This window comes from Phoca vitulina, unplaced genomic scaffold (genome assembly GCF_004348235.1).
Source record: "Phoca vitulina isolate PV1807 unplaced genomic scaffold, GSC_HSeal_1.0 scaffold24, whole genome shotgun sequence".
Classification (NCBI taxonomy): domain Eukaryota; kingdom Metazoa; phylum Chordata; class Mammalia; order Carnivora; family Phocidae; genus Phoca; species Phoca vitulina.
Genome location: NW_022589727.1, coordinates 18724612 through 18752387, shown reverse-complemented (window position 1 = coordinate 18752387; position 27776 = coordinate 18724612). Strand labels below are relative to the sequence as shown.

General features: G+C 43.8%; 2 protein-coding genes and 1 non-coding gene across 5 annotated transcripts in view; 1 reads left to right on the top strand and 2 right to left on the bottom strand.

Moving 5' to 3' along the window:
* TMEM241 (transmembrane protein 241) overlaps nt 1-27776 on the bottom strand; it is a 111096-nt gene that overhangs the window by 7505 nt on the left and 75815 nt on the right. For all 3 annotated transcript variants that reach the window (XM_032421194.1, XM_032421196.1, XM_032421195.1), the window contains one exon: nt 488-552. In XM_032421194.1, coding sequence (XP_032277085.1) covers nt 488-552 — 65 coding nt within the window. The remainder of the gene's footprint in view (nt 1-487; nt 553-27776) is intronic.
* On the bottom strand, nt 9515-10111 carry LOC116642715 (NEDD8). Its single transcript, XM_032421198.1, has one exon. The coding sequence runs from the start codon at nt 10046-10048 to the stop codon at nt 9803-9805; it is 246 nt and encodes an 81-aa protein (XP_032277089.1). The 5' UTR covers nt 10049-10111; the 3' UTR covers nt 9515-9802.
* LOC116642888 lies at nt 18376-18479 on the top strand. Its single transcript, XR_004301418.1, has one exon. It is a non-coding gene; the product is annotated as a U6 spliceosomal RNA (small nuclear RNA).

Below are 27776 nucleotides of genomic sequence, written 5' to 3'. Positions count from 1 at the left end.
GTCATACTGGTGAGAAGAGGAACATATAGGCCAATTTCTCTTATACCTCCACTGCTGGTAAATCCTTGGTGCTTGCCTAGTCAGTCCTAAGGAGGTACATGAAGGTTATGGGACTTTAGACACACACAGGTCTGCTTTTGAATCCTCGTCCAAACATAGTAGCTATAAAATCTTGGAAAAATAACTATATAAAACTAGTGGTTCACCAGTAGTGCTTACGCTTCTGTGGACGAGCGGCTGACAGGTGGCGGGTGATGTTCTGTGTCTTGATCTGAGTGCTGGCTATAGTAGGTTCGGGATAATCAGTTCGTGAAAATTCATAAAATTGCATATTCATGATATATGTACTCCTCGGAATGTATATTTACAGGTCAATAAAATATAGACCCCAAACACCCTTTCTTCAACATTTGAGAGAAAAAAATTAGTATCCTGATGAAACCCAAACAATGAATTTGTTTTTCCTCTCTCTGTGCAAAAGACTTACCATCCCACCGTTGCACTGGTCAGGGTCATATCAAACAGCAATACTGACGAGCCAGCCGTGATGACCTACAGAAATAATTTCAACAAAAGGCCATCAGACCAGCAGGACTTGGGTAACCTTCTCCAGAGTCCTTGTTTACAAGCTGAGTTCATGTTAGTTCAGATCCCAGACATCACCCGTTTCTATTTTACGTCCTTTCCCTCACACACTTGCTAGGCCACTGTATTTAGTGCTCCCTCTGAGGTAAGTGTTTGGTGGAAAAAATGCTAAGTCCTAGTCTATTTGGGAGGTGAGAATCTTCAAAGAAACATTTAACTTCCCAACTCTCCAGAAGAGGAGGCACATAGCCAACATCTCACCCAACTCTCTCCAGGGCAGGGAGCTAGTGAGAATATGCATTTCCATCTTGTCTCAATGTGCAGAAATAATCCCCAAGGCCAGTTGTGCTCATTTATCTGTTCCCACAGCCTCCAGATAAGAGGATGTCACCCTGCCTTTGCCCACAGCACCATCTCTCGCCCTGTCCTAATGCCCCGTCTTTCTGGCCCATGATACAAGTTTTAAGAAACCAGGTGTTTCCTGGGGGAGGGAACAATTAAATCATTAATTATTTGCAGGGGCATCTGGCTGGCTCAGTTGGCGGGGGGTGTGACTCTTGATCTCAGGGTAGAGTTGGAGCCCCATGTTGGGTGCAGAGATTACTAAAAAAATAAACTTAAAAAAAATATTTGCAAATACCTAGAGGCCAAAAGAGAGGGAAGAGGTTAACCCCACATCTCTCAAAGCTAGAAATGACAGAAAAGTCTCTTAGGAATGGCAGTAATGGGACTCACACTCCTACAGGATCACTAAAGAGGGAGCACAGAGAGTGTGGGTGAACCAAAGACCCAACTTTGTTACCAGTTGGAATGCCTGCTCAGGAAAAGATGTTTTTTCCCAGAATTCTGTATTCTAAAATCCAAGACAGCTTCCATTGGGAAGGTGAGCCTACGGACTTGCTTTCTTGCAATGGGAAGCAGAAGCAGGCTGTCGTGGGATGGGTCGCTCAGTCTGGACACCCTGGGAAATGTGAAAAGCCATCATGCCGTCCTGGAGGCCTCTTCAGGTCTCCAAACTGGGAACCAGGCAGCAAGCAGGTGGCCAGAAGGAAGGAGAATGGTTACATGAATCTCATCCTCATTCACTTACCATCTCAAAAAGAAGTTTGGAAATATAAACCAGGAACGTTCAGTACAGAAACTCTGCGAGGTTTCAGAACCTGTGTAATTTACCCACTTGAGGTCCCTCTCTGCTTCTTTTATGGATTTCCAGCAAAAACCCTGACAACAAAACAGAACTGTGTTGTCTTCAGAAACAAAAATGAGGTGGCAACCAGGTCAGCGAGACAGCTGTAAAGCAGAACCCGAAGACCAAGGGGAGAGAGGTTTGTCAGTGCTGGGGGAGGGGGGCAGGACGAATGGCAGCGGATCTCCTACCCTCCCCTTGTTTCACTTAACATTATACTTAGGACTTTGCGTCTATGGTCATAACTGGAGGGGGCCCAAAATTTTATTAGCTTGCCACGCAACGGTCTGGTTTTGGAAACAAGGTTATACTGACCACATAAGTTAGTGCTTCGGCTTCCCTGCTTACCTTCCTATAAAGGATGAAGGTGATCTTTACTGAGGACGTTAACTCTGACTTGAACGTCTTTGGTCCTTGGCCTTCTAGTTGGGACTGGCCTTTAACGGCCACCGTCCTAATCAAATCTTCTCTTTCTCCCCGATTCAAGTTTGTCATTTTCCCTTTTTCCAAAAATGTGTTTCGTCTAGGTTTTCCAACTCATTAACATTTTGCTATTTGGAAAAAAAAATACTGTTTTTTTCTCATTTGTGCCCACTTTTATTACCTTCCCTTTTATTCTTACTTTTACTGTCATTTTCTCTTTCTTTTTTTTTTTCCTTCCTTAGTCTTAACCAAAACTTAGCTTGTTAATCTCTCTTTATTTTTGCCACTTCTTGGGTATTTCCTGGGATGGAGCCAATGGGGATTTCTTAGAACCGCTGAAACAGGCTCTGTTGTACTGATGGATGGCCGTGATGTTGGCAGCTTGGCATTAACAGAACATCTCCCTACATTTATGAAGGGCCCAAGTGGCCTTTCCTCATTCTTCACCATTGTCTTCAGGCCCTCTGCCCCTTTCCACCAGCTCTTCACGGCCTTCTCTGATGGGCTTCGTCCCTTATTCTCTGATTGCGTCTCTCACACGGCTTTCCATCTAGCATGGGAGGCTGCCACCTCCCACATGGCCTGCAGTCCTCACAGCCTGGGACGCGTGCCTCCCTTCCTCCGAGCACCTCTCTAGCTCAGGAGGAGTCCCATCTGCCGTGAGACAGACAACCAGCCTGTTTATTCCTATTAACCGCAACTTTTGCCAAGAAAAACACATCTTAAAACTTCCAAACCAGCCCTTACTTAAACTCACATTGGTTGAGTAGCCACACTGGAGCCTCGGCCATGTGCTGCTTCCTGGAAATGTTTGTACAGTCTCCTGCCTTTCTCCCAGGGCACTTTTTCAGACTTCTCTAAAGGTTTATCTCTCAATGAGCACCTTTTTGGCTGGCTGAGACACTCACTAAAATGTCACAAAGAGGTGTGTCTTATTTCTGTAATGAATGTATGGTGAGGCTGTCTACACTGCGGAACCACTGTGAAGCTCAACAGACCACCCCGTGATCTCTTCAGTAAGAACCATGAGTTTCTGAGGCTTCTCTACTTCCTTTTGCTTCCATTGCCAGCCCTAGCAGTCAGCACTGGAGGCATTTTCTCTCTCTCACACACACACACACACTCATCAAAGTTCTAACACTTCACAAAAGTCACTGCTGAAGATGGGAAGAGGAGCGGCCAACGACGCCTCACTAAGAGGCAGACCCTGGGCAGTCGGCCAGCCTGACTTGCCCACTAAGTGACTTGCACCCACACATCAACCTCACCATGTGTGAGGTTCAAATTCATCCCTCAGCGAAGTGGAAAATTTCTATACACCATGGGCTGCTCAAGAACACTCAAAAGTGGGAATGATACACCTGCTCATGCTAAGGGTCCAGTCCACTTACAGTTCCACTGAGGAATACACAGAAGCCAGGAGTAGCTGAGGGTGCATGGCTGGGTGCAGAGTGTCCTACGAGTGGTCACCTAGGGCAGGACCTGAGAGGGGGGAAGGGGCTCCCCGAGATCACAGGTGGGGGAACTGTGAGCGAGAGATGGAGGCTCCAGGGGCCTGGGACCCTCACAACAGGTCAGCCTCCTCTCACAGCCAGAAACTCAAGAAAGGGCCCACACCAGCTCCATACAGCTTTTTTTTTTTTTTTTTTTAAAGATTTTATTTATTTATTTGAGAGAGAGAGAGAATGAGAGACAGAGAGCATGAGAGGGAGGAGGGTCAGAGGGAGAAGCAGACTCCCTGCCGAGCAGGGAGCCCGATGCGGGACTTGATCCTGGGACTCCAGGATCATGACCTGAGCCGAAGGCAGTCGCTTAACCAACTGAGCCACCCAGGCGCCCGAGCTTTTTTTTTTTTTAAGATTTTATTTTTTAAGTAATCTCTACACCCAACATGGGGCTCGAACTCACAACCCTGAGACCAAGAGTCGCATGCTCTACCGACTGAGCCAGCCAGGTGCCCCTCCATATGGCTTTTTTGGAAAAAAAGAATCCACTGAAAGCAGGGACTCAAACAGATATTTGCACACCCGTGTTCGTAGCAGTATTATTTACAATAGCCCAGATTTGGAAGCAACCCAAGTATGCATCAGTGGATGAATGGATCAGCAAAATGTGGTACATACATAATTATTCAGCCTTTAAGAGGAAGGCAATTCAGACCCATGCTACAGCATGGATGAACCTGAAAGACATGATACTAGGTGAAATAAGCCAGATACAGAAAGACAAGTGTTGTAGGATTCCACTTATATTAGGTACCTAGAGTCATCACATTTGTAGAGACAGAAAGTAGAATGGAAGTTACCAGGGCTTGGGGGGAATTGGGCGTGGGGAGTTAGTGTGAATGGGGACAGAGTTTCAGCTTTGGATGATGAAAAAGTTCTGGTGATGAATGTTAGTAAACGTGTAAACTTTTTTTTTCAAGCCTTTAAAATGGCTAAAATGTGCTCAAGAAATAGACTTTGAGTTACTCCTAGAACTTGCCATTCAAGAGACTTCAGTAGCAGCCCTTACTAGCAACTGTTGTTCTTGCTTTCAGAAAGCATGTTTAAAAATACAAATTTTCCCCCCCAGAAGAAAGAGTCCTGTGGTCTGAGGAATGTCTCGGTCGCACACACAGATCTGAGCAACAAACACCAGGACCAGCCGCGGGCTGAGGGATGCCAACAACAGCAGAGCTCAATACATCGTGCCGGCCAATGGGCCTTTGAACTTCCTGGCTTTGTCAGCGGATGTCACAACCTCTGTTATTGAAGCAGATTTTGGTATTTAAAGCAGATCAGGCTTGTTTTTTAAACATGCATTCCGATCCTAAGACAAATTTTCTGTTTGTCCAAAGAGAAAGGGGAGTGGTGGTTGGTGGGAACCTGCCAGACAATCATGCATTTAGCGGGGATCAGAGAGTCCGGCTTGTTGTTTGTGATTGCTTTGTTAGTGTTTAAACACATGCGACTTAAGAAGAAAGGGACCGAATGTAGCACAGAGAAAAGGCCTTGCACTGTCACTGCCTCAGGGACCGCCCGTACCTCCCACTTAAACTCACTGTAGTGTTTCTAACACGGTTTCATACCTTCATGTTTGCTCAGCAAAGACCCTCTGCCTGGAACAACTTCACATAATTGGCCTCCCCACACAATTCCTGCTCACTTTTTGAAAATCCAGTCCTAGAAAACTTTTACAGCTTTAAAAAAAAATAAAAGATTTATTTATTTTAGAGAGAGGGAGAGAGCACAAGAGCATGGGGGGGGGGAGAGAGAGGGAGAGAGAATCCTCAAGCAGACTACCCGCTGAGCACAGAGCTGACAAGGGGCTCGATTCCAGGACCCTGAGATCATGACCTTAGCCAAAACCAAGAGTTAGATGCTTAACCACTGAGCCACCCAGGTGCCCCTAAAAAACTTTTATGAACCTGATCCCCCCCACCCCATCCACACATCTGGGTGGATCAGGCACCTCTTCCAGTGGCTTCCATACCCCTTGGCCCTGCACGCGCCAAACTATGGAAATGTGTGGTCTCCCCCACCAGGGCGTGTTATGTTCCTCTCTGTATGTTCAACAGAGACCCACACACAGTAAGTGGCCGATGCACTTCATTGGAGTTGGCAAGTCACAGTCTTGTTTATTTTTAAATCCCTTTTCATACATGAGGGGCAGTTGGAAGCCAGACTGGAGAACAACAGAAACACTCTGCTTATCTCTGCTTCTTTCCCCAATTACCTCCAGGAGGCTAGAAAGAGCTCCGCAGGGAGGATTCGCGACTGGCTCACTCTGGATTCAAGTCCAAACATGTCAGGAAAGATTCTGATTGTCTCCTGGACCAACTGACCATGCCCGGGGTGGGGGTGGGGGGGTGGGGGGGTGGGGGGGTAGAGTAATATAAAAATGTGGAAGTTCAACCTTGAACTTCATGGTTGGAATGAAGGAAGGCACATTTCCCTGGAGGAAGGAGGGAAAGTGCTGCACAGACAGAAGAAGAGATGTCTTGCATGTCCTTGCCATTAACACCACGTGGGAGCCTGTAGGAAATGCAGAGTATCAGGCCCCACCCCAGACCTACTGAACAACATCTACGTTTGAACAGACAGCCAGGTGATGCGCTTTCATATTCAAACGTGAGGAGTTCTGCTCTACACCTTCCAACTCCAGCACCGTCTCAAGAACTACTCTGTCCAGCTGGTATGGACGGCTTGGCGTGGCCACATTTCCAAGGAAGGGGAGGCTGTAACTCCTTTCCAGGCCACGGAGCAGGAGGTATATGTCAGATTGTCCTGGAGTCCATCTGTGTTGTAGACTCACCTATGAATGTTACTAATAGGCCTTTTTAGGGTAAAGAGTAAAACCATAAAAATTTATAAACCAAGAGCAGATTATCTCTTTTTCACCCAAGACCCAAGGAACTATTCCAAATCCACCAGACACCAACCACAGCTAAGGCTGAGAACTCTATTTGGCAATTTAAAAACATTCAATTTAACCCTTATTATCAATCCTCTGATTTATTATAATGATCAGTGTAATTATTAATGATAGACAACTCAAGCTAAACTGGGCGTGGCTATTCATGGTTTGGTATCACCTCATTCAAGTGTACAATGAGTCTTCACTCTGTCAGGTATCAGAAGAACAATGTTTCCCATAAGCACAATGGGATCAAGAACATAGATGAGGGATAAAAGGAGATGAAGGGTATGGGAAGGAAGGATAAATTTTAAACCTAGAAAACCCCTGGGTGACTGTTAACAAACTCCTACATTTTATAGAAGAAGAGCTGAGTTAGGAAAGACATGACATGACTATCTCGTTCAGAGAAGGTAAGGGAAGAACGTGACCACAATTTAAAGAGGACCAAAAATGTGCCAGACGTCCGCTCTGTAGTGTTACATGTATGAGCTCATGTGCTCCTCCCAACATCCCTGCACAGGAGGGTGCTTAGCCCCATTTTACAGGTGAAGAAACTGAAGCTCCTAGAGGTGAGGTTGCTCAAAGCACAGAGTCACCACGAGGGACGAGCTGGGACTAACTACCCAGGTCTGACTCCTGTGCCGATCCTCCCGTTCCACCTCAGGGGTAGCTAGCCCTCAGCGGTAGTCCTGCTGAACCCTGGGCACGTCGACCTGACTCAGCTGCTCTCAACCCTGGCCGCACATCAGTCTCCTCTCAAAACACCCAAAAGACAAAAACTAAAGTCCTGTCCAATATCAGTCACATTGGGCGCCTGGTGGCTCAGTCGGTTAAGCGTCTGCCTTCGGCTCAGGTGATGGTCTGGGGGTTCTGGGATCAAGCCCCACGTCCATCCGTCTGGGCTAACTGTTCAGCGGGGAGCCTGCTTCTCCCTCTGCCCCTCGCCCCTCCCACCCCCCACCGCTCATCCTCTCTCTTTCTCTCTCTCAAATAATAAAATCTTAAAAAAAAAAAAAAGAATTCCCTAGTAATTTTCATAGGAAGGTATCGTTGAATCCCTGGTTATTGACGTATCATTAGGTTGAGTAAAAGTGTCCACAAAACTGCCAAAATTCATAGAACCACTTTGTAACATCGATGAATAGGCCAGAACCTGGTAAGACATCATCATCCCCATCACCATTATCACCATCATCTCTGTAACTATCATTTATTGCACCATTTTACATTACCACCAGCAGAGTGTGGGGATTCCAATTTCTTCACATGCTTGACCTTGTCTTTTTTTTACAGCCATCCTAGTGGGTGTGAAGTGGTATCTCATTGTGATTTTGGTTTGCATTTCCCTGGTGGCTACTGATCTTGGGTATCTTTTCATGGGGCTATTGGCCATTTGTGTGTCTTCTCTAAAGAACTGTCTATTCGGATCCTTTGTCCCCTTTTAAATTGAGTTATCTCTCTTTACTATTGACTGATAAGAGTTCTTTCTATATTCTAGATACAAGTCCCTTATCAGATATATAATTTGCTGTGGGTTGTCTTTTCATTTTCTTGATGGCGTACTTTGCAACAAAGTTTGTAATTCTGATGAAGTCCCGTTTATCAGTTTTTTCTTTTGTGGCTTGTGCTTTTGGTGTCAAGGCCACATTTCAAGTAGCAGGGAATTCTAAATCGCTATTCCTTCCAGCACCTTAACTGACACTAAACATGTATCAGACCATTTTATTGTGGTTTCCTTTTTATAGAATCTTTTATTTATTCTACCTTCAAATATTTATATTTTACTTTAGAACATGGTCTATCTATCCAAATTATGTACTACTTTCCTTGATTTACAGTGAGTTTTAAATGTGATTTTATGGGGCGCCTGGCTGGCTCAGTTGGTAAAGCACGCAACTTTTTTTTTTTAAAGATTTTATTGATTTATTTATTTATTTATTTGGGGGGAGGGAGAAGCAGACTCCCTGCTAAGCAGAGACCATGACTCGGGGCTCAATCCCAGGACCCTGAGATCACGACCTGAGCAGAAGGCAGACGCTTAACTGAGTCACCCAGGCACCCCAAGCATGTGGCTCTTGATCTCAGGGTTGTGAGTGCAGCCCCACGCTGGGCATAGACATTACTTAAAAATACATACATACATGCGATTTTAGGAAAGATCTGGAGATCAAATAAGCACATACATTTAGTAAGGGTCTAAAAAACTCCACACAGTAAATCCCCAAATATACTCATAGTAATTTTGAACAGGTTGGTGATCAGTTCTTTAACAGGAATAGAGGAATAAGACTGTTGAGATTCCCTCGTCTCTCCCCTAAATTTCAGCACTTCAAAGATGTTATTCCATTGTCTGTTGGCATTCCTAGTAACAGGGGAAATGTCAGTTACTTGCTTATTTTAAGGTAATGTCTTTTTTCTCTGGTTATTATAAGATTTTCCCTTCATCTCTGGTTTTCAACAGTTTGACTAGGATATGCCTAAGTATGGTTTTCTTTGTATTTTTTGTTTGGGGTTTGGTGAGCTTCTTTGAGCTGCAATTGATATCTTTCGGCAGTTATGGAAACTTTTCAGGCATTATCCCTTCAAATACTGTGTCTGCCCAATCTCTCTCTTTTAGAACTGCAGTTACACATACATTGGATTTTTTTTACAATTTCCCCTGTGTCTCTCACACTTTCTTCTGTTCTCTCCATTCTTTTTTCCCCTTTATGTCTCACTAATCCTGCAAACTGTGTCCAGTCTGCTCTTCTTGGACCAAGCCAGATCCTTAGTCCCCACCCAAAATCAGCAAGTTCTTCCCCTCCCCCTCAACCGCCTTGAAGAAAAGACCTTGTGTTACTCAGTATACCTAGGAAGGGTCCTTCCTTCTCTGGAAATTTATTTATGTTGTTCTCATTGCTTTCACTGGTCTCTGATTTGTTTTTCTTTTTTTTTTTTTTTTTCCAGGAGGTCAGGAAATATTTTATTGACAACTAGGGACGTGGCCATAAGAGAGGGAAGCACACAGGACTGCAAACTAAAACCCAACAGGCAGCAAGGGCCCTTTGGGCCAGGAACCCTGCATCCTGGCATCCTCACGGTCTCCCACCAAACAAGACTTGGCATCCAGGAGAAGGGGCAGTGGCTCTGGTGTCCCACAGAGTGAGAGGATATATGATGCCTCATTACGAGCGACAGGGTAAGGAGGTAAAATGGAGGGAGGATCCATCACTGCCTAAGACCACCTCCTCCTCTCAGAGCCAACACGAGGTGGAGGACTGAACCACCTAGGATCTTGTAATCAGCTGCTGTCTTCTCATCATTCATCTGTTTTCCACTGTAGATGAGCCGCTGCTGCTGTGGGGGGATGCCCTCTTTCTCCTCCACACGCTCCTTGATTCGCTCCACCTTGTCTGTGGGTTCAATGTCAATCTCAATCTCCTTTCCGGTCAGGGTCTTCACTTTAATTAGCATCTTCTTCCCAGTTTGGAGCTGCACGCAGATAATTTGCTGCTTCTACCGCTGTGGTCGCCGCGGCCGCTCTGTTTTTCTTTTTTTTAAGTAGGCTCCACACCTGGTGTGGAGCCCAATGAAGGGCTTGAACTCATGACCCTGAGATCAAGACCTGAGCTGAGATCAAGAGTCAGACACTTAACTGACTGAGCCACCCAGGTGCCTCTCTGATTTCTTTAAAAATTTTATTTTTGCAATTTATTTGCTTTTCTCCCTAGTTGTTTCAGTTGAATGTTGGTCTGTCACAATGTACAACACTCTACTCTGAAGTAAAAGGTTTCCATTTATTATATAGATAAGAAAACTGAGACCCAGAGAAATGGTAAGCTACTGGTTTTCAAACCAGGCTTGGCTAACCACTGTTTTTCTAGAGCCTCCTTGGATGTCATGGTAAGTCGAGGTGGGGAGGCTTTATTTGATTTGTTCTGAACATCTTCCTGATTAGTGACAATCTTATTAACTCATCATTACAATTTTAATTACCTTTGTTCTTTTATCATAGTCTAGGATCATATATATCATATATGGATCCATAGTCTAGGATTATATATATATATATATATATATATATATATATATATATATATACACACACACACATACACACCAGCCTGGGGCAACAGGACTTTCTCAAAGGCACACTCTCTTTCTCTTTCTCTCAGACAGTTTCAAGTATGATGCAACTGATGGGGATTAATAAGGCAGCTGGTGGTGAAAGCAACATTTAGGTCCTTCCTCATGATTCTCTCTGCCCATGGGGGAGGAAACTCTTCTGCCTCCTGGCCTTTCACTCTCATCCAAGTTCACTCAGATGGGAAGACTTACTCATCTTGTACGTTCACTGAAGCTCATTACACGAGTTAGGGGGATTCTAGTGCTTTACACACAAAATCCAGACTCTAAATGGTTTCTCTCTTCTCTTGAATCCAGGCAGTAAAATTCCCTGGAGTCTCTGTCTCCATCTGTTGGGGAGGGGAATGGAGGATGGGGAGGAAGCCATGCCTCCTAGAGGGAGCAGAAAGCCTTAAGTCTCTAAACAACATTTCAACTCTCTTGACATTTTCAGCTCAACTTTGTTTGACTACCTACTTGCCTACTATTCCTTGTGCATGTATTCTCTTTGTCTACACGCAAGAAGGGAAGAGGAGTGGGTAGTAGAGTTTAAGTATCAAAACTGTGAACTTTCCAACACAGGCTATGTACTGAAAAGACCTGTGTGTCTGGTCATTCCATCTAACACTGGTCCTTTGCTGTAACTTCAAAAATCTGTGGCCCTTTGGACATTTTTTCCCTTGGATTTGTAGCTTCCTGGCACAGTTGTGCAGAGGTGTCAGCTCTTTCCCAGGCTGGGTGGCAGACTTTTCTCTTCAGGACTCACATTTCTCAAGTGGCCATATTATATGGACACTGATGTGGTATTTCCTGGTACCTCTGGAGGGCTTCTTCCTTTTCTCTCTCTCTGTGGGCATTCCACTTCAGCTCATCCTAAAATACCTGACTTGTCTGATTTTCTATCATATACTATGTTTTTTTAAGTAAAGAGTCTATAAATATGCCAAGGACTGCTTCTTTGCCAAGCTGTATAAAGAGCAAAATAATGTTGTCATACTTAGAACATCCAATTGTTAGACAAACAGAGAATCTGAGATGACCCTAACTTTCAAACTCAATTCAGAGACAGCCTGGTGGGGAGTCAATAGATTCTTTATTCTGGTACTTTTTCTCAACTTTCTGTTTCATTTTATTCAGTAAATGTACTCATCTACTGACAGACTTACTTTTAAAATGATTGGTTTCTGTCAAAGTGATTTTTAAAATTTTGTCCTGCTGATTGAAAAGTTTTATCAGTCTCCCAAGCTAAACAATGCTCTGTGCTTCTGGGAAGGAAGGGCATGTGGCTAAGGTGTTTAATTTTCTAGTTGTTTTGATTCACTCAAAGGAGAGATCTAATCTCTGCAGTTTATTTTTAGAAATGAAATAAATTGCAGCTCAAAGGAGCTTTAAATAAAAGCACCATAATTATATTTACTCCAAGGCCTGAGGATTTTTTTCATCTCCTTTTGATATAAGTTCAATTCATGCCATTGTTATCCTGAGTAATAATGGAGGAATAGATTTGCCAAAAGATACACATCCAGACCTCCTTGCAGTGTTTAAGGAAATGTAGTGCCCATTTGATGAAAACCTTTTTGCTGCTTTAAACCTGCCTCCTTTTTTTTTTTTTAATATTTTATTTATTTATTTGAGAGAATGAGAGAGAGAGAGCATGAGATGGGGGAGGGTCAGAGGGAGAAGCAGACTCCCTGCTGAGCCACATGCAGGGCTCGATCCAGGATCATGACCTGAGCCGAAGGCAGTCGCCCAACCAACTGAGCCACCCAGGTGCCCCACCTGCCTCCTTCCTTAATCCCAACAATTCCTGGAGGAATATCAGTTGGGAGAAGTGAGGCCATGACGTCACGGGCTGTGCCTTCTCCAGGTCTGGTCACCGACAGTTTTGCAAGATCTGAGCGTGAGAACTTCTGAGGAATGTACAAAGCTTGTGCAAGATTCACCCCAACAGCTCAACTCCACTTGAGGGATTTACACAAACCACGAAGGCTTTCAGCTCTTGCTCTACAGCTTGGCGCACTCTGCAAAATGTCAGTGAGCTCTTCTGCTATGGCCTGAACTGTGCCCCACCCCCACCCCCCAACTCATATGTTGAAGCCCTAATGTCCAATGTGATGGTATATGGAGATGGGACCTTTGGAAGGCAACTGGGGTTAGATGGGCTCATGGTGGGGGGAAGGGTTCCTCACGATGGGCTTGGTGACCCTGTAAGAAGAGACCAGAGAGCTTACTCTCTCTCTCTTTGTCATGTGAAGACACAGCTAGAAGGCAGCCATCTGCAACCCAAGGGGAGAGCTCCCTCCAGACACCAGCCCTGCCGGCACCTTCCTCCCGGACGTGCAGCCTCCAGAACCGCGAGGAATAAATATCTGTGGCTCCAGCCGCCCAGTCTGTGGTATTTGGTAATGGCAGCACGAGCTAAGACATTATTCCTTGCTCTTTTGGAGGGTTTAAAAATGTGAAAGTTAAAAAAACAATGACTAACTGTTTCAGAAGAAGCTTTTACCGAATTAGAAGTGAAAAAGGAAAAAGGGCTTTGAGTTCCTGCCGGAATGAAGCAGAGGCCGAATGGCGCGCCCCGAGCCCCTCCCTCGGCCCGACCGGCCAGCACCCGGCGCGGCCTCGCTGCTTCTGGAGGCCACGAAGCAGATCGTTTCAGTGGGACGTGTTAAGTGCCGAGATTACGGCTATACTCTGGATATTGTGGGAACAAGCCCCACATGGAGATGATAAGAATTAGCCAGTGAGGACGCTGGGGAAGGGCTTTCCACATAGAAGGAACAGTAGCAACAAGTCAGCCAACTCGAAGCCACTGGGTGGAGCCCAAAGCCACCGGAGCACGAAGTGTGAGGTGAGGCGTGACCACCGTGAAAGCCGAGAGAAAAACAAAACAATAGCTGGCAACCCCTTTTTCCTAGCACGGTCCCGAAAAACATCCCATGGGGAACCCTATCCCTTAAGGACGACCGGGCGCGTCGTGTGCCCAGCACGCCGGAGGTAAGCCTGCTGGGACTTGGCACGAGCCCGCGCCGCGCTCGTGAGCGTCTGCTTTCGTGCCCGCGTCTGTGGGGCGGCCGGGCCAGCGGTGTCCTGGGAGTCCTGGGCGTCACGGACTCACCGAGGGACCTCAGGCAGGCCAGGTCCCCTCTCTGCATCTGAGCGCTCCCCTCCATGAGAAACGAAGACATCATCTATAAAGTATTTCTCGGGGATTAAATTCTAGGCTCTCACTTAAATTTTGTAAAGGGGGTGGGGGATCTTATTCATTCCCTGACTTGTTCCAGTGAGAATTTTCAAGAAGCTTAAAAAGACAGTGGTTACAGACAAAATACATGGATTACAAGTGGCTGAGAGAGAGGAAGCGTCCCCGTGTGCGTGGGCCTCCGTGTCTCTGGCGTACATGCCGCGGTGGGACCGCTCCGTCCCGCACGGCACCTCGTCTAGCTGCAGCGTTTTCTAAGCCGGAAATGCTATTCTGCGTCCTCGCCCACACTCGGTGTTGTCAGTCTCTACAGTTTTGGCCGTTCTGGTGGGCGTGGGGTTCCACATCAGATTTGAGGCCACTTCTGTCCCGATGCCCCATTCTCTTGCAGCTAACCTGGTCCAGGCGGAAAGCCGCCATTTCCCTCCTGAACACCCAGCCAACAATCCTTAGGGCCAATACTTCTTTCTTTCTTCTTCGTTTTTTTAAATAAACACCTGTGTAGAACTTCCAAAATGATAACTCAGGTTCTCTGAGTTCTTTGAAAAATTGAAAAAAGCACTTTGAAACCTATGGTGTCACTTGGATCTGGTCATTTTAGATTTCTCTTGATACTAGAATGGCAAAATGGGGCAAAGCAGAAGCGAAGGCTATCAACCCAGATCGGCAGCTCTGAAATTGCAGCTGAACCCAAAATGCAAACAGCACTTCAAACGTTTCTCCATCTGTGAAAGAAAGGCTCATTCTTTTCAAGCAATACTCTACTAGCTGATGTAAAATGCTCAACACACATTATTGGACACAATCCCTGCAACATTTCCATGACGTCATACAATGATGCCCATTTTACAGATGAGAAAACTGATACATACGGAGGCTATGTAATCTTTCCAAGGTTACATCGCTAGAGTGCAATTCTGATCCAGGCCTTTCTGTCTCCCAAGAGCGGGGCTATCTGTCACTCCTCTCTACTGTCTCATCACTCTATAAATCTCTGCTGAATAAATTTGCTGAATGTAACATGTTCCAACAGAACAACTTGAAAAAAAATTTTCAGGGAAAAGAGAAACCTCATAAGAAGCGTGAGTACGGAAACCCAGGTAGGCCTTACATAATCTGTAAACAGTCAACAGCCTGAGTATAAGTTGAGGAAAAGAGGAATAACCATTACTGACTTCACAGAAGATACATCAGGACTTAATGAGATCTGAGTGGTTCATGAAGCTGTAGCTCAACTCCAATACCAGGATGGGTGGGGAATACTTTCATGAAGAAGTATCTCCTGATCACGGACTATGGCCTCAGCTGTGGGGGATACGAGACGACACACACTCCCTCAGAAAGGAGTGAACTCCTTTTCTAATTTCTTGAGAGTTCTAGCCATCCATGAAAGACAAAACTGAGGGGCGCCTGGGTGGCTCAGTCAGTTAAGCGTCTGCCTTCAGCTCAGGTCATGATCTCAGGGTCCTGGGATCGAGCCCTGGGTCTGGTTCCCTGCTCAGTGGGGAGTCGGCTTCTCCCTCTCCCTCTGCCCCTCCCCCTCCCCTGTGCTCGTGCTCTCTAAGAAATAAAATCTTTAAAAAAAAGACAAAACTGATAAAGTATACTCCAATGAAAGGTGACACCAAATAACCGCCAAACCCCTTCTTGCCAACGTGCTGAACTCCCAAATCCTAACATTTTAAGGGCACACAGAGGGAAGAACTCTGAACAGCATAGCCAAACGTCACAAACATTTAGCAATTTGGGATAGTAGTGTCGACGATGCTCACAGTACAATTAGTAAGGTAAGGATTTGTAAAGATGCAGGGCCCAAAGTCATGAGAATGCCTCTTACTCTCACCTGAAAAAAAAAAAATTTTTGTTTTCCCAGGTGAAAATCCTTTTGGGGGGAGAGAGGGCAGTGCAGAGATAATAACAGGGGACTGGATCCTTGAAACCAAAGTGTTCTAATTCCAAGAAGATAAATTGAATGCAGTGTGAAAAAAAAGTAAAATCTTGTTTCTTTTTTGGGGGGGTGGGGTAGTCACTGTACAAGACAAACCAGAGACTTGAAAACAGTGGCCCCTAATTCCATTTTCACTAAAAAAGGTAAGAGGCACTTACACAGTCACCAAATTCTTTGCAGTTCAAATTTTGCATCTGGGAACACACCGACCCTTTACGCATTATTTAGGCATATTTATGGAGAGCAGGGCACTCCAGCAGGTGTTGGGGATATAACCTTGAGTAGGATACGCCCTGCCTCCCTTGTGCTCACCTGCGCTAAACACCCAGGTGGCTGGCTGGGGCGGAGTGACCGGATTATTATGATTTTTCTAATTAGCCTGATCCTTGCCCTTATTTTTCTTCTCCTGACATGGACGTGAGGCAAAGTGGTGGGTATTTTATTTATCAACTCTTGACTAATCACCTACCACATTCTGGGCCAAACATGGGGTGCACCTGCAAAATTGTGCAGGAAACACACAAAGCCCCAACTAGGGAATAATGAACGGCGTGAGGTGAGGCAGGAAAGAAACAAGATAGAACTTTCCTTGGAGACAGATGTGGCTCGGGGGCTGCACAGGGAGCATGCCCCCCAGCCCCCAGAAGTCACACGACAGGAGGACAGATGTGGAGGTGTCGCCAGGGAGATCCTGTTCCCCTCACAACCTCCCTCCACCAACACCCCCCAGGAGTGCACAGAAACAATACAATTAACACACACAGTCTAACACTAGTCGTGTTTATATGGTACCAGGCAATTCGTTGTTGACTGAAAAAAAACCTTCCTTGCTGCATATTTCACTGGCTGGGGGCTATTCTGGAGTCATACAAACAGGCACAACCTGCTTGTACTTAACTGCCTGGCCTTACAGTGGGACAAACACATATAAACAAAAGCAACATCACTAAAAGTCTTTCACATCCACAGGTCATTCCTTTCTATCACGCGTCAAAACTCAGCTTTCCCATAACGAACGTCCGCTCCTTTGGACTTCCCAAGAACGGTTTCATTTCATTAGCTCTGACTATGGCCGCTCATTGTCTCGTGGCACAGGCAACTCACTTCTGCCCCCAGCCTGCCCTCTGCTTTGGGCACGGACAGGGTCTGAAAAGCTCTTTGCGGATGACTCTGGGCTCGGCCACCCCTTAGGAAACCTAGTTTTAGCGATGCAGAGAGAGGGTCTCTAGAAGGAAACAATAAAGACGTACATGCATCACAAGAGCGTTATTGGGGGCAGTGGGAGGTACCTCAGGAGATACCTGCAGAATTCCACCTTTCTCTATATCTGATGTGAGTGCACAAACCTGCAAAGCTGTGTACAAGATCAGCATTCGCTCAGCACTCATTTATGCAGTACTATCCCAGAGCAAACTAAGTACACATCAGTGTATCCTGGACAGGCGCCTTGTAACCGTCCCTAGTTAACTGGCCTTTGTGTTGCAAAAATCACTTTTAGTTATTTTAAATGACATATAAGCCTTGGAGCCAGGAAATTTATAGAAATTCGGGGTATTTCCTTAGTAAATGAACTGCTGCAAATTCATTCAGGCAGAAGTTGTGAAAGCCAGAATTGTTATCATACTTTTGCAGCAGAGAACATTGTGATGGTCAATGGCACTAAAAATAGCCCAGAAAAGAATTAGGAGTGCATAATTGGAAACAAGAAAACAACAAACTTATCCAAAATAGCAAAATGTCCTCTAGCATCACTCCCTTCCCTATGAATTGTTTTGACAATGGGAAATGGAATTTAATTTTTTTTTCTTTAATCCACAACTGTATTTCCCCTCCCATGTGCCCTCTGGGAAAACCTTATTCATAAACGAAGAATTCCCAGATAACTAACTTCTTTGCTGACTGTTTCCATACAGCTCAACAATAACAAGGCAGCTCCCGAACGTGCCACTTCAAGTTCCTGTTGCTTCGACAGTGATGTCCTGGAAAGACATCCACAAGCTGTTTTTGTTGCCCAGCTAGACACTGTAAAGGAAATCAGGCACTGCCTTTAGGTTTTAATTTTCCATGAAAAGTTATTCTCATTGCCATAGCTGCTTAAACTGTGAAAAAGAAAAAGGATTTAATTAGGTCATAGCTGTAATTAGATTTTTGAGCACACTCTTTCAACATAAAAGTCACTTTACAGCAGAGCTCCATTGGGTTTAATCATTTATTTTCATCAGACCATTCCTGATGTGTTACGGTGCTGAATAACCACCGAAGGAGGACACAAGGAATACTAACAGCTACACAGAAAGTGATCCCTCCCAGTGAACTTTCCAAGGTTATGGGAAGAGGGAGTGGAGTCTTAGGCTGAGAAGAGGGAAGAAATTCAAATGGTGAACCGAGGGGGCATGGGGGAGGCTCCTCTTTCCTGATTCCCTTTCCCCATGCAGGAAGTGTGGGAAGACAGTGATGGGCTCTCCACGCCCAACAGACAGTGAGGATGACAAGAATGATGAGGATAATAAAGACAAGGAAGTAATTGTGCCCACTTTGGCAGCATATATACTAAAATTAGAACAATACTGAGACAATTAGCATGCCCCCCCAAGGATGACATGCAAATTCATGAAGGCCTCCCTACTTTGCTGTAACTATTCGAGGTGATGGATGTTAACTGAACTTATTACAGTGATCGTTTCACAATATATACAAATATCAAATCATTTTGTGGTGCACCTTAAGCTAATACAATGTTATATGTCAATTATATCTCAATAAAACTGGAGTGGGGGAGGAGTAATAGTAGCAACAGGGTAGGATGGAGAAGGAGGAAGAGAATTAACACTCTGTTCAGCACAGGCGACCTAGTGAGAGCAAAACGTGATGGACATCGTAACTCTACTCCCAGGATTTTCCCATAGTCTGTTCTGTGTGTGTGTGTGTGTGTGTGTGTGTGTACACATGTGCATGCCAGACACTGAACCTAAGAAGTCTGATTCCTGAACCTGAAAGATGTATTTACTTGTCACCTCCTCAGAAGTTCAAGATATGATTCGAAGCAAGCCTTGAAACTTCTGTACAAATACATCTAAAAAATTTAAGTGAAGAGTAAAAAATTATGTTATTTAGAAGACATAAAATTTGTATGATTTCATTTTAAAAGACACTAAGCTCTTCCTTCTTTTAAAAAAAAAAAAAAAAAAAAAATTCTACCAGAAACAGCAAGAGGTTTATCAATGGTCTTGGAGACATTTTAAAATTCCGAACATCAGGGGCACCTGAGTGACTCAGTCGTTAAGCCTCTGCCTTCAGCTCATGTCATGATCCCAGGGGATTGAGCCCCACATCGAGCCCCTCATCGAGCCCCGCATTGGGCTCCCTGCTCTGCGGGAAGCCTTCTTCTCCCTCTCCCACTCCCCCTGCTTGTGTTCTTTCTTTCTCTGTGTCTCTGTCAAATAAATAAATAAAATCTTTAAAAAATAAATAGACAAATAAATAAGTAAAATTGCGAACATCGAACCCTAACAGCATCTGTTGACAATGCTTTTTACAAGTTTACAAGTTCACCGTAAAACAGGCTTAATTTTACCTAGTAAACTGACATAGCCAAGACTCCTTTATCTTAATCAAGAGAAATGTCAACATGTCATTGAAAAAAGAAAGACATTAGGCCACACTCCCAAGATCTGGCAAAACAGCCCGAAAGATAGGCAGTCAAAACTCAGAAAACTTCTTATCCACTTAAGAGATCTTCATAAGGATAAATCAATGGGAGGCTGAAACTTACCAGCAGAATCTTCTCCCCTCTTTTAAGAGTGACTCCTACGTGGGAAACACAGTTGAGGATGGTGGTCGAGTTACTACACAAGGAGGTGTTGTCATAGAGAGAACTGTGAAGGCTCCCTGGCAATCCCAGCGTGTAATTAAGGCACCATCACCCAACAGCCAGCAGGGTGGGCTCCATGGAAACCAACAAACACACATTTTCACAGGCCTAGCAATTGTTCTGAATCAATGACTCTTTATATAGGTTTAAAAACATTGTGAATGGTGCATCAACTGCTTCTCTTGTTAGACAATATCTGATTTAATATGTGTGAGAGGCCTTGTTCTCATGCATGCTGAATGTCCAGTAGTGTCTAGAGTAGGCTGCCCACAGCTAAATTCACTTACCTAGAACTACAGAATATGAACGACAACTTCAGACTCCAGAAATCCCTGGTTAATTTGGTGAGAGAATTAAACTAGTAGTTGACAGGGCCAGGGAGGACCTGCCCACGGCCGGCCTTCACTCTTCTAGGGCTGTGTCAATATTATTCGCTCCTCTCAGTATAGCATACATTATTATTATATTTGTTTACAGATGAGAAAATGAAGCACACATCTAGAAAGTGGCAGACCTGGGACTCAAAGCTAGGTCAAAATGAAGTCTTGGTCCAGGTTGATATAACTCTACGTAATAATGCTCTGTGTTTGCCTAGCACATTGTCACCCTCCAGCTACCTTCACATACATTATCTCATATATTCTGCTTTTATCTTGAAACACTGAGTCCAGTTTTAGAATTTTCTAATTTTGCAATCTATTCTTCCTTGATCTTTTGTCTGCCTGCCCCACTTCTGCGCCCACCACACACTCCAGGTTTGAAGACTCACATAGGACCATGTCTAGGAAGGTTTCCCCATCCTCTACCCGGACTGTGAGAGAAGCATCTTCCTAAGCAGCAATGGGAAAGGAAACCCCATTGTATAAGCATGGATTTTGACTATCCAAACTCTAAATAAAAACAGGGACAAACATTCCAATTAACCACCAGTAGCATTTACACATAATCTTCCATGAGAGAAGGCAGACTTTGGTGATAGGGATGGAAGATCCGATTGCTGAGTGGTTTCCTACTTTATTTTGAATGGGTTCTATTAAGGACTTTTAAAATCCGGTAAATGCTTAATTAAGTAGGCACTGATAATCAATGATCTGGCTCCTAGCACATCATCATTATATATAATCCTACAGTTGAGTGTACATGTCATCAGCATTTAGTTTTAAATATTAGATACATCAACACTGTCAGAACTCACTTGAGTCATAATATTTCTGAGCTATCTGATCAAAGCCAAACAGTGAGTGCTCTTTCCTTGTTCCCCTGAAATCCCAGTCCCCTACACACGTCTCCTGGGAAAACATCATTCCCATCTATCACCCCCCCTTCTACTGAGGCTCAGGAAAAAGGCTGTTTTCTCTAAAGCTAGCCTCCATACCCCTTCCATCTCCCACTAAAGCCTGTTCTCCCAACTTCCCTCATTTTTCAGCATCTCCGAATCTCTGTATATGGTGTCTTCTTTTCTAGTTTCAAGCATGCCCAATTCCTTCTTTCCCCAGAAAAGAAGTTATTTTCACTAGATCTGGCTATCCCCCTGCCCACCACCAGTCACAATCTCCTTCCTGTGTCTTGTGTATTCTTGGATATTTATGATCCATCTTCCACCCCCTCCCACCTTGCCCTTCTACTAAAGCTGTTTCCCCCAAGGCTAGCGAAGTCCTTGCTCTAGTCTTTTCTCAATCTGGATCTTTCTGACCTCTTGGTAGCATTTTGTTTTACTCCTTTCAACTCTTCCTTAGACTTCCCCACACGGAGCTTTTGGGGCTCCCCTCAGCTATCACTTCTCTCTCCTGCACATTATTGATCTCTGGCATCTAAGTGTCTCCCAAGTGAAGCCCTAGCCCTTCGCTCTGCTCCGCCCAAACCCTCTCACTCCCTCAGTGAGCTCATCTACTTCTTTATGCTCTTGATGCCAACTCCACTGCTCTAAGTGAAGCCCAAACAGACACGTGAAGCCCTGAGTTCTCCCCTGCGTTTCACCCCATGTTTCCAACACGAAACAGCTCCATTTAGATATTTTCTCACCGTACACATCTAAAACATATTTCACCAGCTTTCCTCCCCAACATTGTTCTTTCATAACCCGCCCCCCCATTTCTGTCTGTGATGCCATGGATTTCTCATGTCCCGAGCCACAAACCTTGGAGCCATTTGTGATCTTCCCTAGACCCAGACAATTGTCACACATACCTTAATGCTTTAACAGATCTGAGTCTTTGTTATCTAATTTGGTATCTAATTCCTTTGTTATCTAACTAATTACACATCACACAACACTTATATGATAGATTAAATAATTACAATTTATTTTGCTTCAGACGATCAGTCAAGTTGACCTTTCACCCTTACTGCCATCATTCACTACCTTGATTCGCCTCCCTTCTAAATGCTTGGAACTCATTTCCAACGCGATTTGCCATTAGCCGGTCTCATTCAGAAGTTCACAGTGGTCTCTGGGGGCATGGCTTTTAGGGCTTCCTCATCTGTCTCTTCTGGGCCCAGAATTTCCCCCTCACACCTTCACACTCTTCTCCTCCTCTGGTCAAATTTATTTCCTCACGGTTCCCCAACTGCACATCCCACCTCAGAGCCCCTGCCACTTAACCTGGAAGGCCATCCTTCCATCTTCCCTTCTCCCAGGCAAGACGGGCTTGCAGGGGCCAGTTCGGTCTCTCCACTGCATCAGCCCACTCACAGGTTCCCTTTTCCCAGCTCCTGAAGTCATACCACCCTGCTCAGCAATGTCCTCTAATAGTCTCACCCTTGTCACTCTTACCTCCTCCTCTGGATTATAAGATGCCTTTGGCAAGCACTACACATACACTAATGCACTTCTACCACCCCAGACTCCAAAAGTTTCCCTAATCAATGTTGACTGACTGACATTTCTGAGAAGGCCATTCAAAGAGAGACCATGCACTTTGATATAAGGCACTCTTCATACCGCCCAGGGGGGCACGTGGCTGGCTCAGTCAGTAGAGAATGCAATTCTTGATCTGATCTCAGGGTTCTCTGAGTTCGAGTCTGACGTTGGGTGTGGAGATTACTTTAAAAAAAAAAAAAAAAAAGTTTTCCATTTAGGAGCACCTGGCTGGCTCCGTTGGTGGAGCATGTGACTCTTAATCTCAGGGTTGTGGGTTCGAGCCCCATGTTAGGTGTAGAGACTGCTTAAAAATAAAATCTTAAAAAACAATACCACCCAAACTCTAAGAATCTAGTGTAACTTAAAATCCCATGGAATTAATAGCTGTTTCAGGCAGGCAGTAAATCATGACAGTGTCAGGGAACGGGACCGGGGGAGGCAAGCAAGGCACCTAGGATGCAACAGGTAAGGAGGCGCATGTTATTCTCTGGTGCTGACCCCACTCTGCATGGCCCTCAGAGTGAGGGCTGCCCTCATCCCAGCCCATGCACATGAAAGCTGAGACTCTATCAATCAAAAAACTAAACCAAATCGGGCGCCTGGGTGGCTCAGTTGGTTAAGCGACTGCCTTCGGCTCAGGTCATGATCCTGGAGTCCCTGGATCGAGTCCCGCATCGGGCTCCCTGCTCGGCAGGGAGCCTGCTTCTCCCTATGACCCTCACCCCTCTCATGTGCTCTCTCTCTCTCTCTCTCATTCTCTCTGTCTCAAATAAATAAATAAAATCTTTAAAAAAAAAAAAAAAAAACTAAACCAAATCAAGAGACACATCCTAGGTAAGCTATAGAAAAATCTTTCCCAGGGCCATAAGGAGAACAGACTAAGTAAGACTTGGCTTGCTGGTCTACCACTGACTCAGGACAAGATGGCGGCAGCAACTATGGCATTAGCTTAAAGGAAAATAAGCATTCTTATGGAGGCAGCTTTGAAATGGGGAGCAAACACTGATTCTAAGGACCCTAGAGGGCCAGAGCTGCTGTCTGGGAATGCCTGTCCTCTCCTGGCTCATCCTCAACATAAACTCACACTGGCCTCAACTGCTTCTTCCCGATGGATGCTGACAACACCAGTCAGTTTGAAGTTAACAAGGATGAGACAAGGCACTATTTGATCAAGAAAAAATTCTCACACGAGAACTTAAATCTGCTAGAAAAACCCATTAGCATACCACATCTTCCTTATATGTGTACACATTTCAATGCTTTCCTCTTAAATTCATTCACTTTTTCTTGTACCAATGCTTCACAAGTGGGAAGGGATTCCAAGATTTTATGAAGATGAAGTTAGATTTCACACACCCGAATTTATCAAACTGAAGGGAGGAATATAAAAAGTTGCTAAATATTCTGTTATTTTTAGCTTTTTAGAATGTTTCTTAAATTCACAGATTAAAAAAAAAAAAACAATAACAACAGTGGTAACAATATAAAGTGACTCAGAGGCACTTTTTTCCCACGCTGAGCTTTCTCAGACCTAAAGAAGATACTAAGATAAGGACTGGAGAGAAGCATGGATGCCTTGGAAGTGATGAAGTTCATGTGACAACTCCCAGGAAAATACCAGAGAATGGATCCATCTGGAGCAAGGAAGAAGGTACCCTTAGCCCCTTCTGAATGACGTCCCTTTCTGAGTATCTTTGAGTTTTTCCACAGAATCCAATTCTCCTCTGGGGCCAATGGAACATCCTTCTGAGTCATTTTCCGAATATGCTGGCACTCAGTAGAGTCACAATGACGTCATGGGGAAATGTTGTATTGCTAAGTACAATTATGTTGTATTTCAAATGTCAGCACATTTTGATGTGTAGGTGGCCCAAAGAATGGGTAAATGTTCTGCCACTGAGGATAACAGAGCTTATTTTCAAACAGAAAAGAAAAAGGAGAAGAGGGGAGGGAGAAAAAGAGAAAGACTATTTCATGTATTGAGGCTGGAAAAGACCTTAGTGGCTCATCTAATCCAATCTTCCACATTTAAGGAGGATTAGCATTAAACCACAGCAGCCAATTAAAAATCCTTCCACTTTTGAATCAACTACAGAGAAGGAAATTATAAACCTCCCTCCGAGTTTAAGAGGAAAAGAAAAAATAAAATAAATAAAAAGGAGGCTCATGAAAGTAGTGGCCAAACAGGCAAAGCCATACACATAGGAAAAATATCCTCCCTAGTCCTGAAAGACAAGATTTAAACACTATTCTTTGAGCACTTTGTAGCTTTGAGGGATGGTTCACATGCCATAAAATTCACCCACTGTAAATGTAAAATTCAATGATTTTTAATGAACACATTTAAGAAATTAATTTAAATGATGGGGCAACCATCACTACGACCCAGTTTTAGAACATTTCCATTACCTAAAAAAAACTTCCTTGAGCCTATTTTAATCAGTCTCTGCTCCAAGAAACCATCACTACGCTTTCTGTCTCTCTAAATTTGCCTTTTTTGGAAATTTCACAGAAATGGCATCATACTATATGTATTATTTTGCAACCGGCTTATTTCACCAAGCATGATGTTTTTGAGATTCATCCGTGGCATAGCAATGTATTAGTAGCCCATCCCTCTTTATTACCAAATAGTATCCCATTGTATGGGCACGGCACATCTCATTTACACGTTCACCAGCTGATAGACATTTAGATTGTGTGCAGTTTGGGGCCACTATGAAGAATGCTACTCTGAGTGTTCATGTTAAAGTCTTTTTGTTTTCATTTCTCTTGGGTAGATTTCTAGGAACAGAATTGCTGGGTTGTATAGTCAGTTTATGTTTAACATTGTAAGAAACTATCAAGACAGTTTTCTAAAGTGGCTAAACCATTTTACATTCCTACCAGTAATTTGTGAGGGTCCCAGTTTCCCCACATCCTCATCAGCACTTGATATCATCTGTATTTTTTTATTATAGCCATCCTAGTGAGTGTGTAGTGGTATCTCATCATGGTTTTAATCTGCATTTTCCTAATGACTAATGACATTGAGTTCCTTTTAATGGACTTTATGAACCATTCATATATCTCCTTTGGTGAAAATGTCTATTCACATCTTTTTTCCTTTTTTAAAATTTAAGCTTTTATTTAGATTCCAATTAGTTACCTACCGTACAGTGTAATATTAGTTTCAGGTGTACAATATAATGATTCAACACTTGCATAAATCATCTGGTGCTCATCACAAGTGCCCTCCTTAATCCCCATCACCTAGTTCACACATCCCCCTCTCAGCTCACCCCTAGTAACCATCAGTTTGTTCTCTATAGTTAAGAGTCTGTTTCTTGGTTTGCCTCTCTATTTTCCCCTTTCCTCATTTGTTTTCTTTCTTACATTTCATATATGTGTGAAATCATATTGTCTCTGTCTTCCTCTTTTTATTATACTCTCTAGCTCCATCCACGTTGTTGCAAGTGGCATCATTCTTTTCTATGGCTGAGTAATATTCCATTATATACATATATATGTATACACATCTTCTGACCATTTTTTGTTTTTTATTTTTTAAAAAAGATTTATTTATTTATTTGAGAGAGAGAGAGAGTGCAGGGAAGAGGGGCAGAGGGAGAGGGGGACAGAGTTTTTGGGTTTTTTTTAGCCACTAATGTTTATTGGGCCAGATGCCAGGAAGGTAGGGTATGTGCAGGGGGACAGAGTCTTAAGCAGACTCCAAGATGAGCAGGGCGTCTGATGAGGGGCTTGATCTCATGACCCTGAGATCACAACCTGAGCTGAAACCAAGAGTCGGATGCCTAACCAAATGCGCCACCCAGGTGTCCCTGACCATTTTTTAATTGGGTTGTATGTAGTCTCATTAAAGTGTAAGAATTCTTAAGACATTTTAGAAACAAGTCCTTAATCAGATATATAATCTGCAAATCTTTTCTCCTAGGCTGTGGCTTTTCACTTTCTTAACAGTGTCTTTTGACCATTAATTTGAATTGCAAAATATTTTAATTTAAATGAAGTCTAATTTATCAATTACTTTATGGCTTATGCTTTTGGTGTCATATCTAAGAACTCTTTGCTTAAACCAAGGTCAGTCAGATTTCTTCTCATGTTTTCTTCTAAGAGTCTTCTAGTTTTAGTGCCTACATTTAGGTTCACAATCCATATTGAGTTGGTGATGTGAGATGAGGGGCTAAGCCTTTTTTTTTTGGCTTATAGATATTTGATTGTTCCAGCACCATGTGTTGTAAAGAAAATCCTTTCCCTGTTCAATTGCCTTGGCACCTATCTTGAAAGTCAACAGACCATAAATGCCTCTCCTTATGCCAACACCATAATGTCTGGATGATTCTAGCTTTATAGTGAGTTTTCAACCCCAACTTCTTTTTCAAAACTGTTTTGGCTATTGAATTTCCAAATACACTTTCGGATCAGTTTGTGAATTCGTACAAAAGCGTTTGCTGGGATTCTGACAGGGATTATGTTGAACCTATGGATCGACTTAGGAAGAATTTCCATCTTAACAACATTGAGTCTCTCCATTTATTGAGATCTTCTTAAATTTCTCTTAGAGAGATTTTACAGTTTTCAGTCTGAACCTCTTTGTTAAGTTCCTACGTATTTTTTGTAATGCTATTATGAATGGACTGGTTTTCCTAATTTCATTTTTATGAACATGACTGTTACTAATACATAAAACTACAATTGATTTTTGTACATTGATTTTGTATCGTGAGACCTTGATAAATTGTTTATTAGTTCAATTAATGTTTTTATAGATTTCTTAGGATTTTCTACATATAGGAGAATGTCATCTGTGAATACAGACAATTTAATTTCTTTTTTTAATAAAGATTTTATTTATTTATTTATTTGAGAGAAAGAGAGAGACAGAGAAACAGCATGAGAGGGGAGAGGGTCAGAGGGAGAAGCAGGCTCCCCACTGAGCCGGGAGCCCGATGTGGGACTCGATCCCAGGACTCCGGGTTCATGACCTGAGCCGAAGGCAGTTGCTTAACCAACTGAGCCACCCAGGCACCCAGACAATTTAATTTCTTTCTTTCTGATCTGGATGCTTTTTTTTTTTTTTTTTTGGCCATACTACACCGCCCAATAGAAGTGGTGAGCACAAACATTCTTATGTTGTTCCCAATCTTAGAGGGAAAGTCTTTCACCATTTGGCATAATGTTAACTATAGGTTTTTC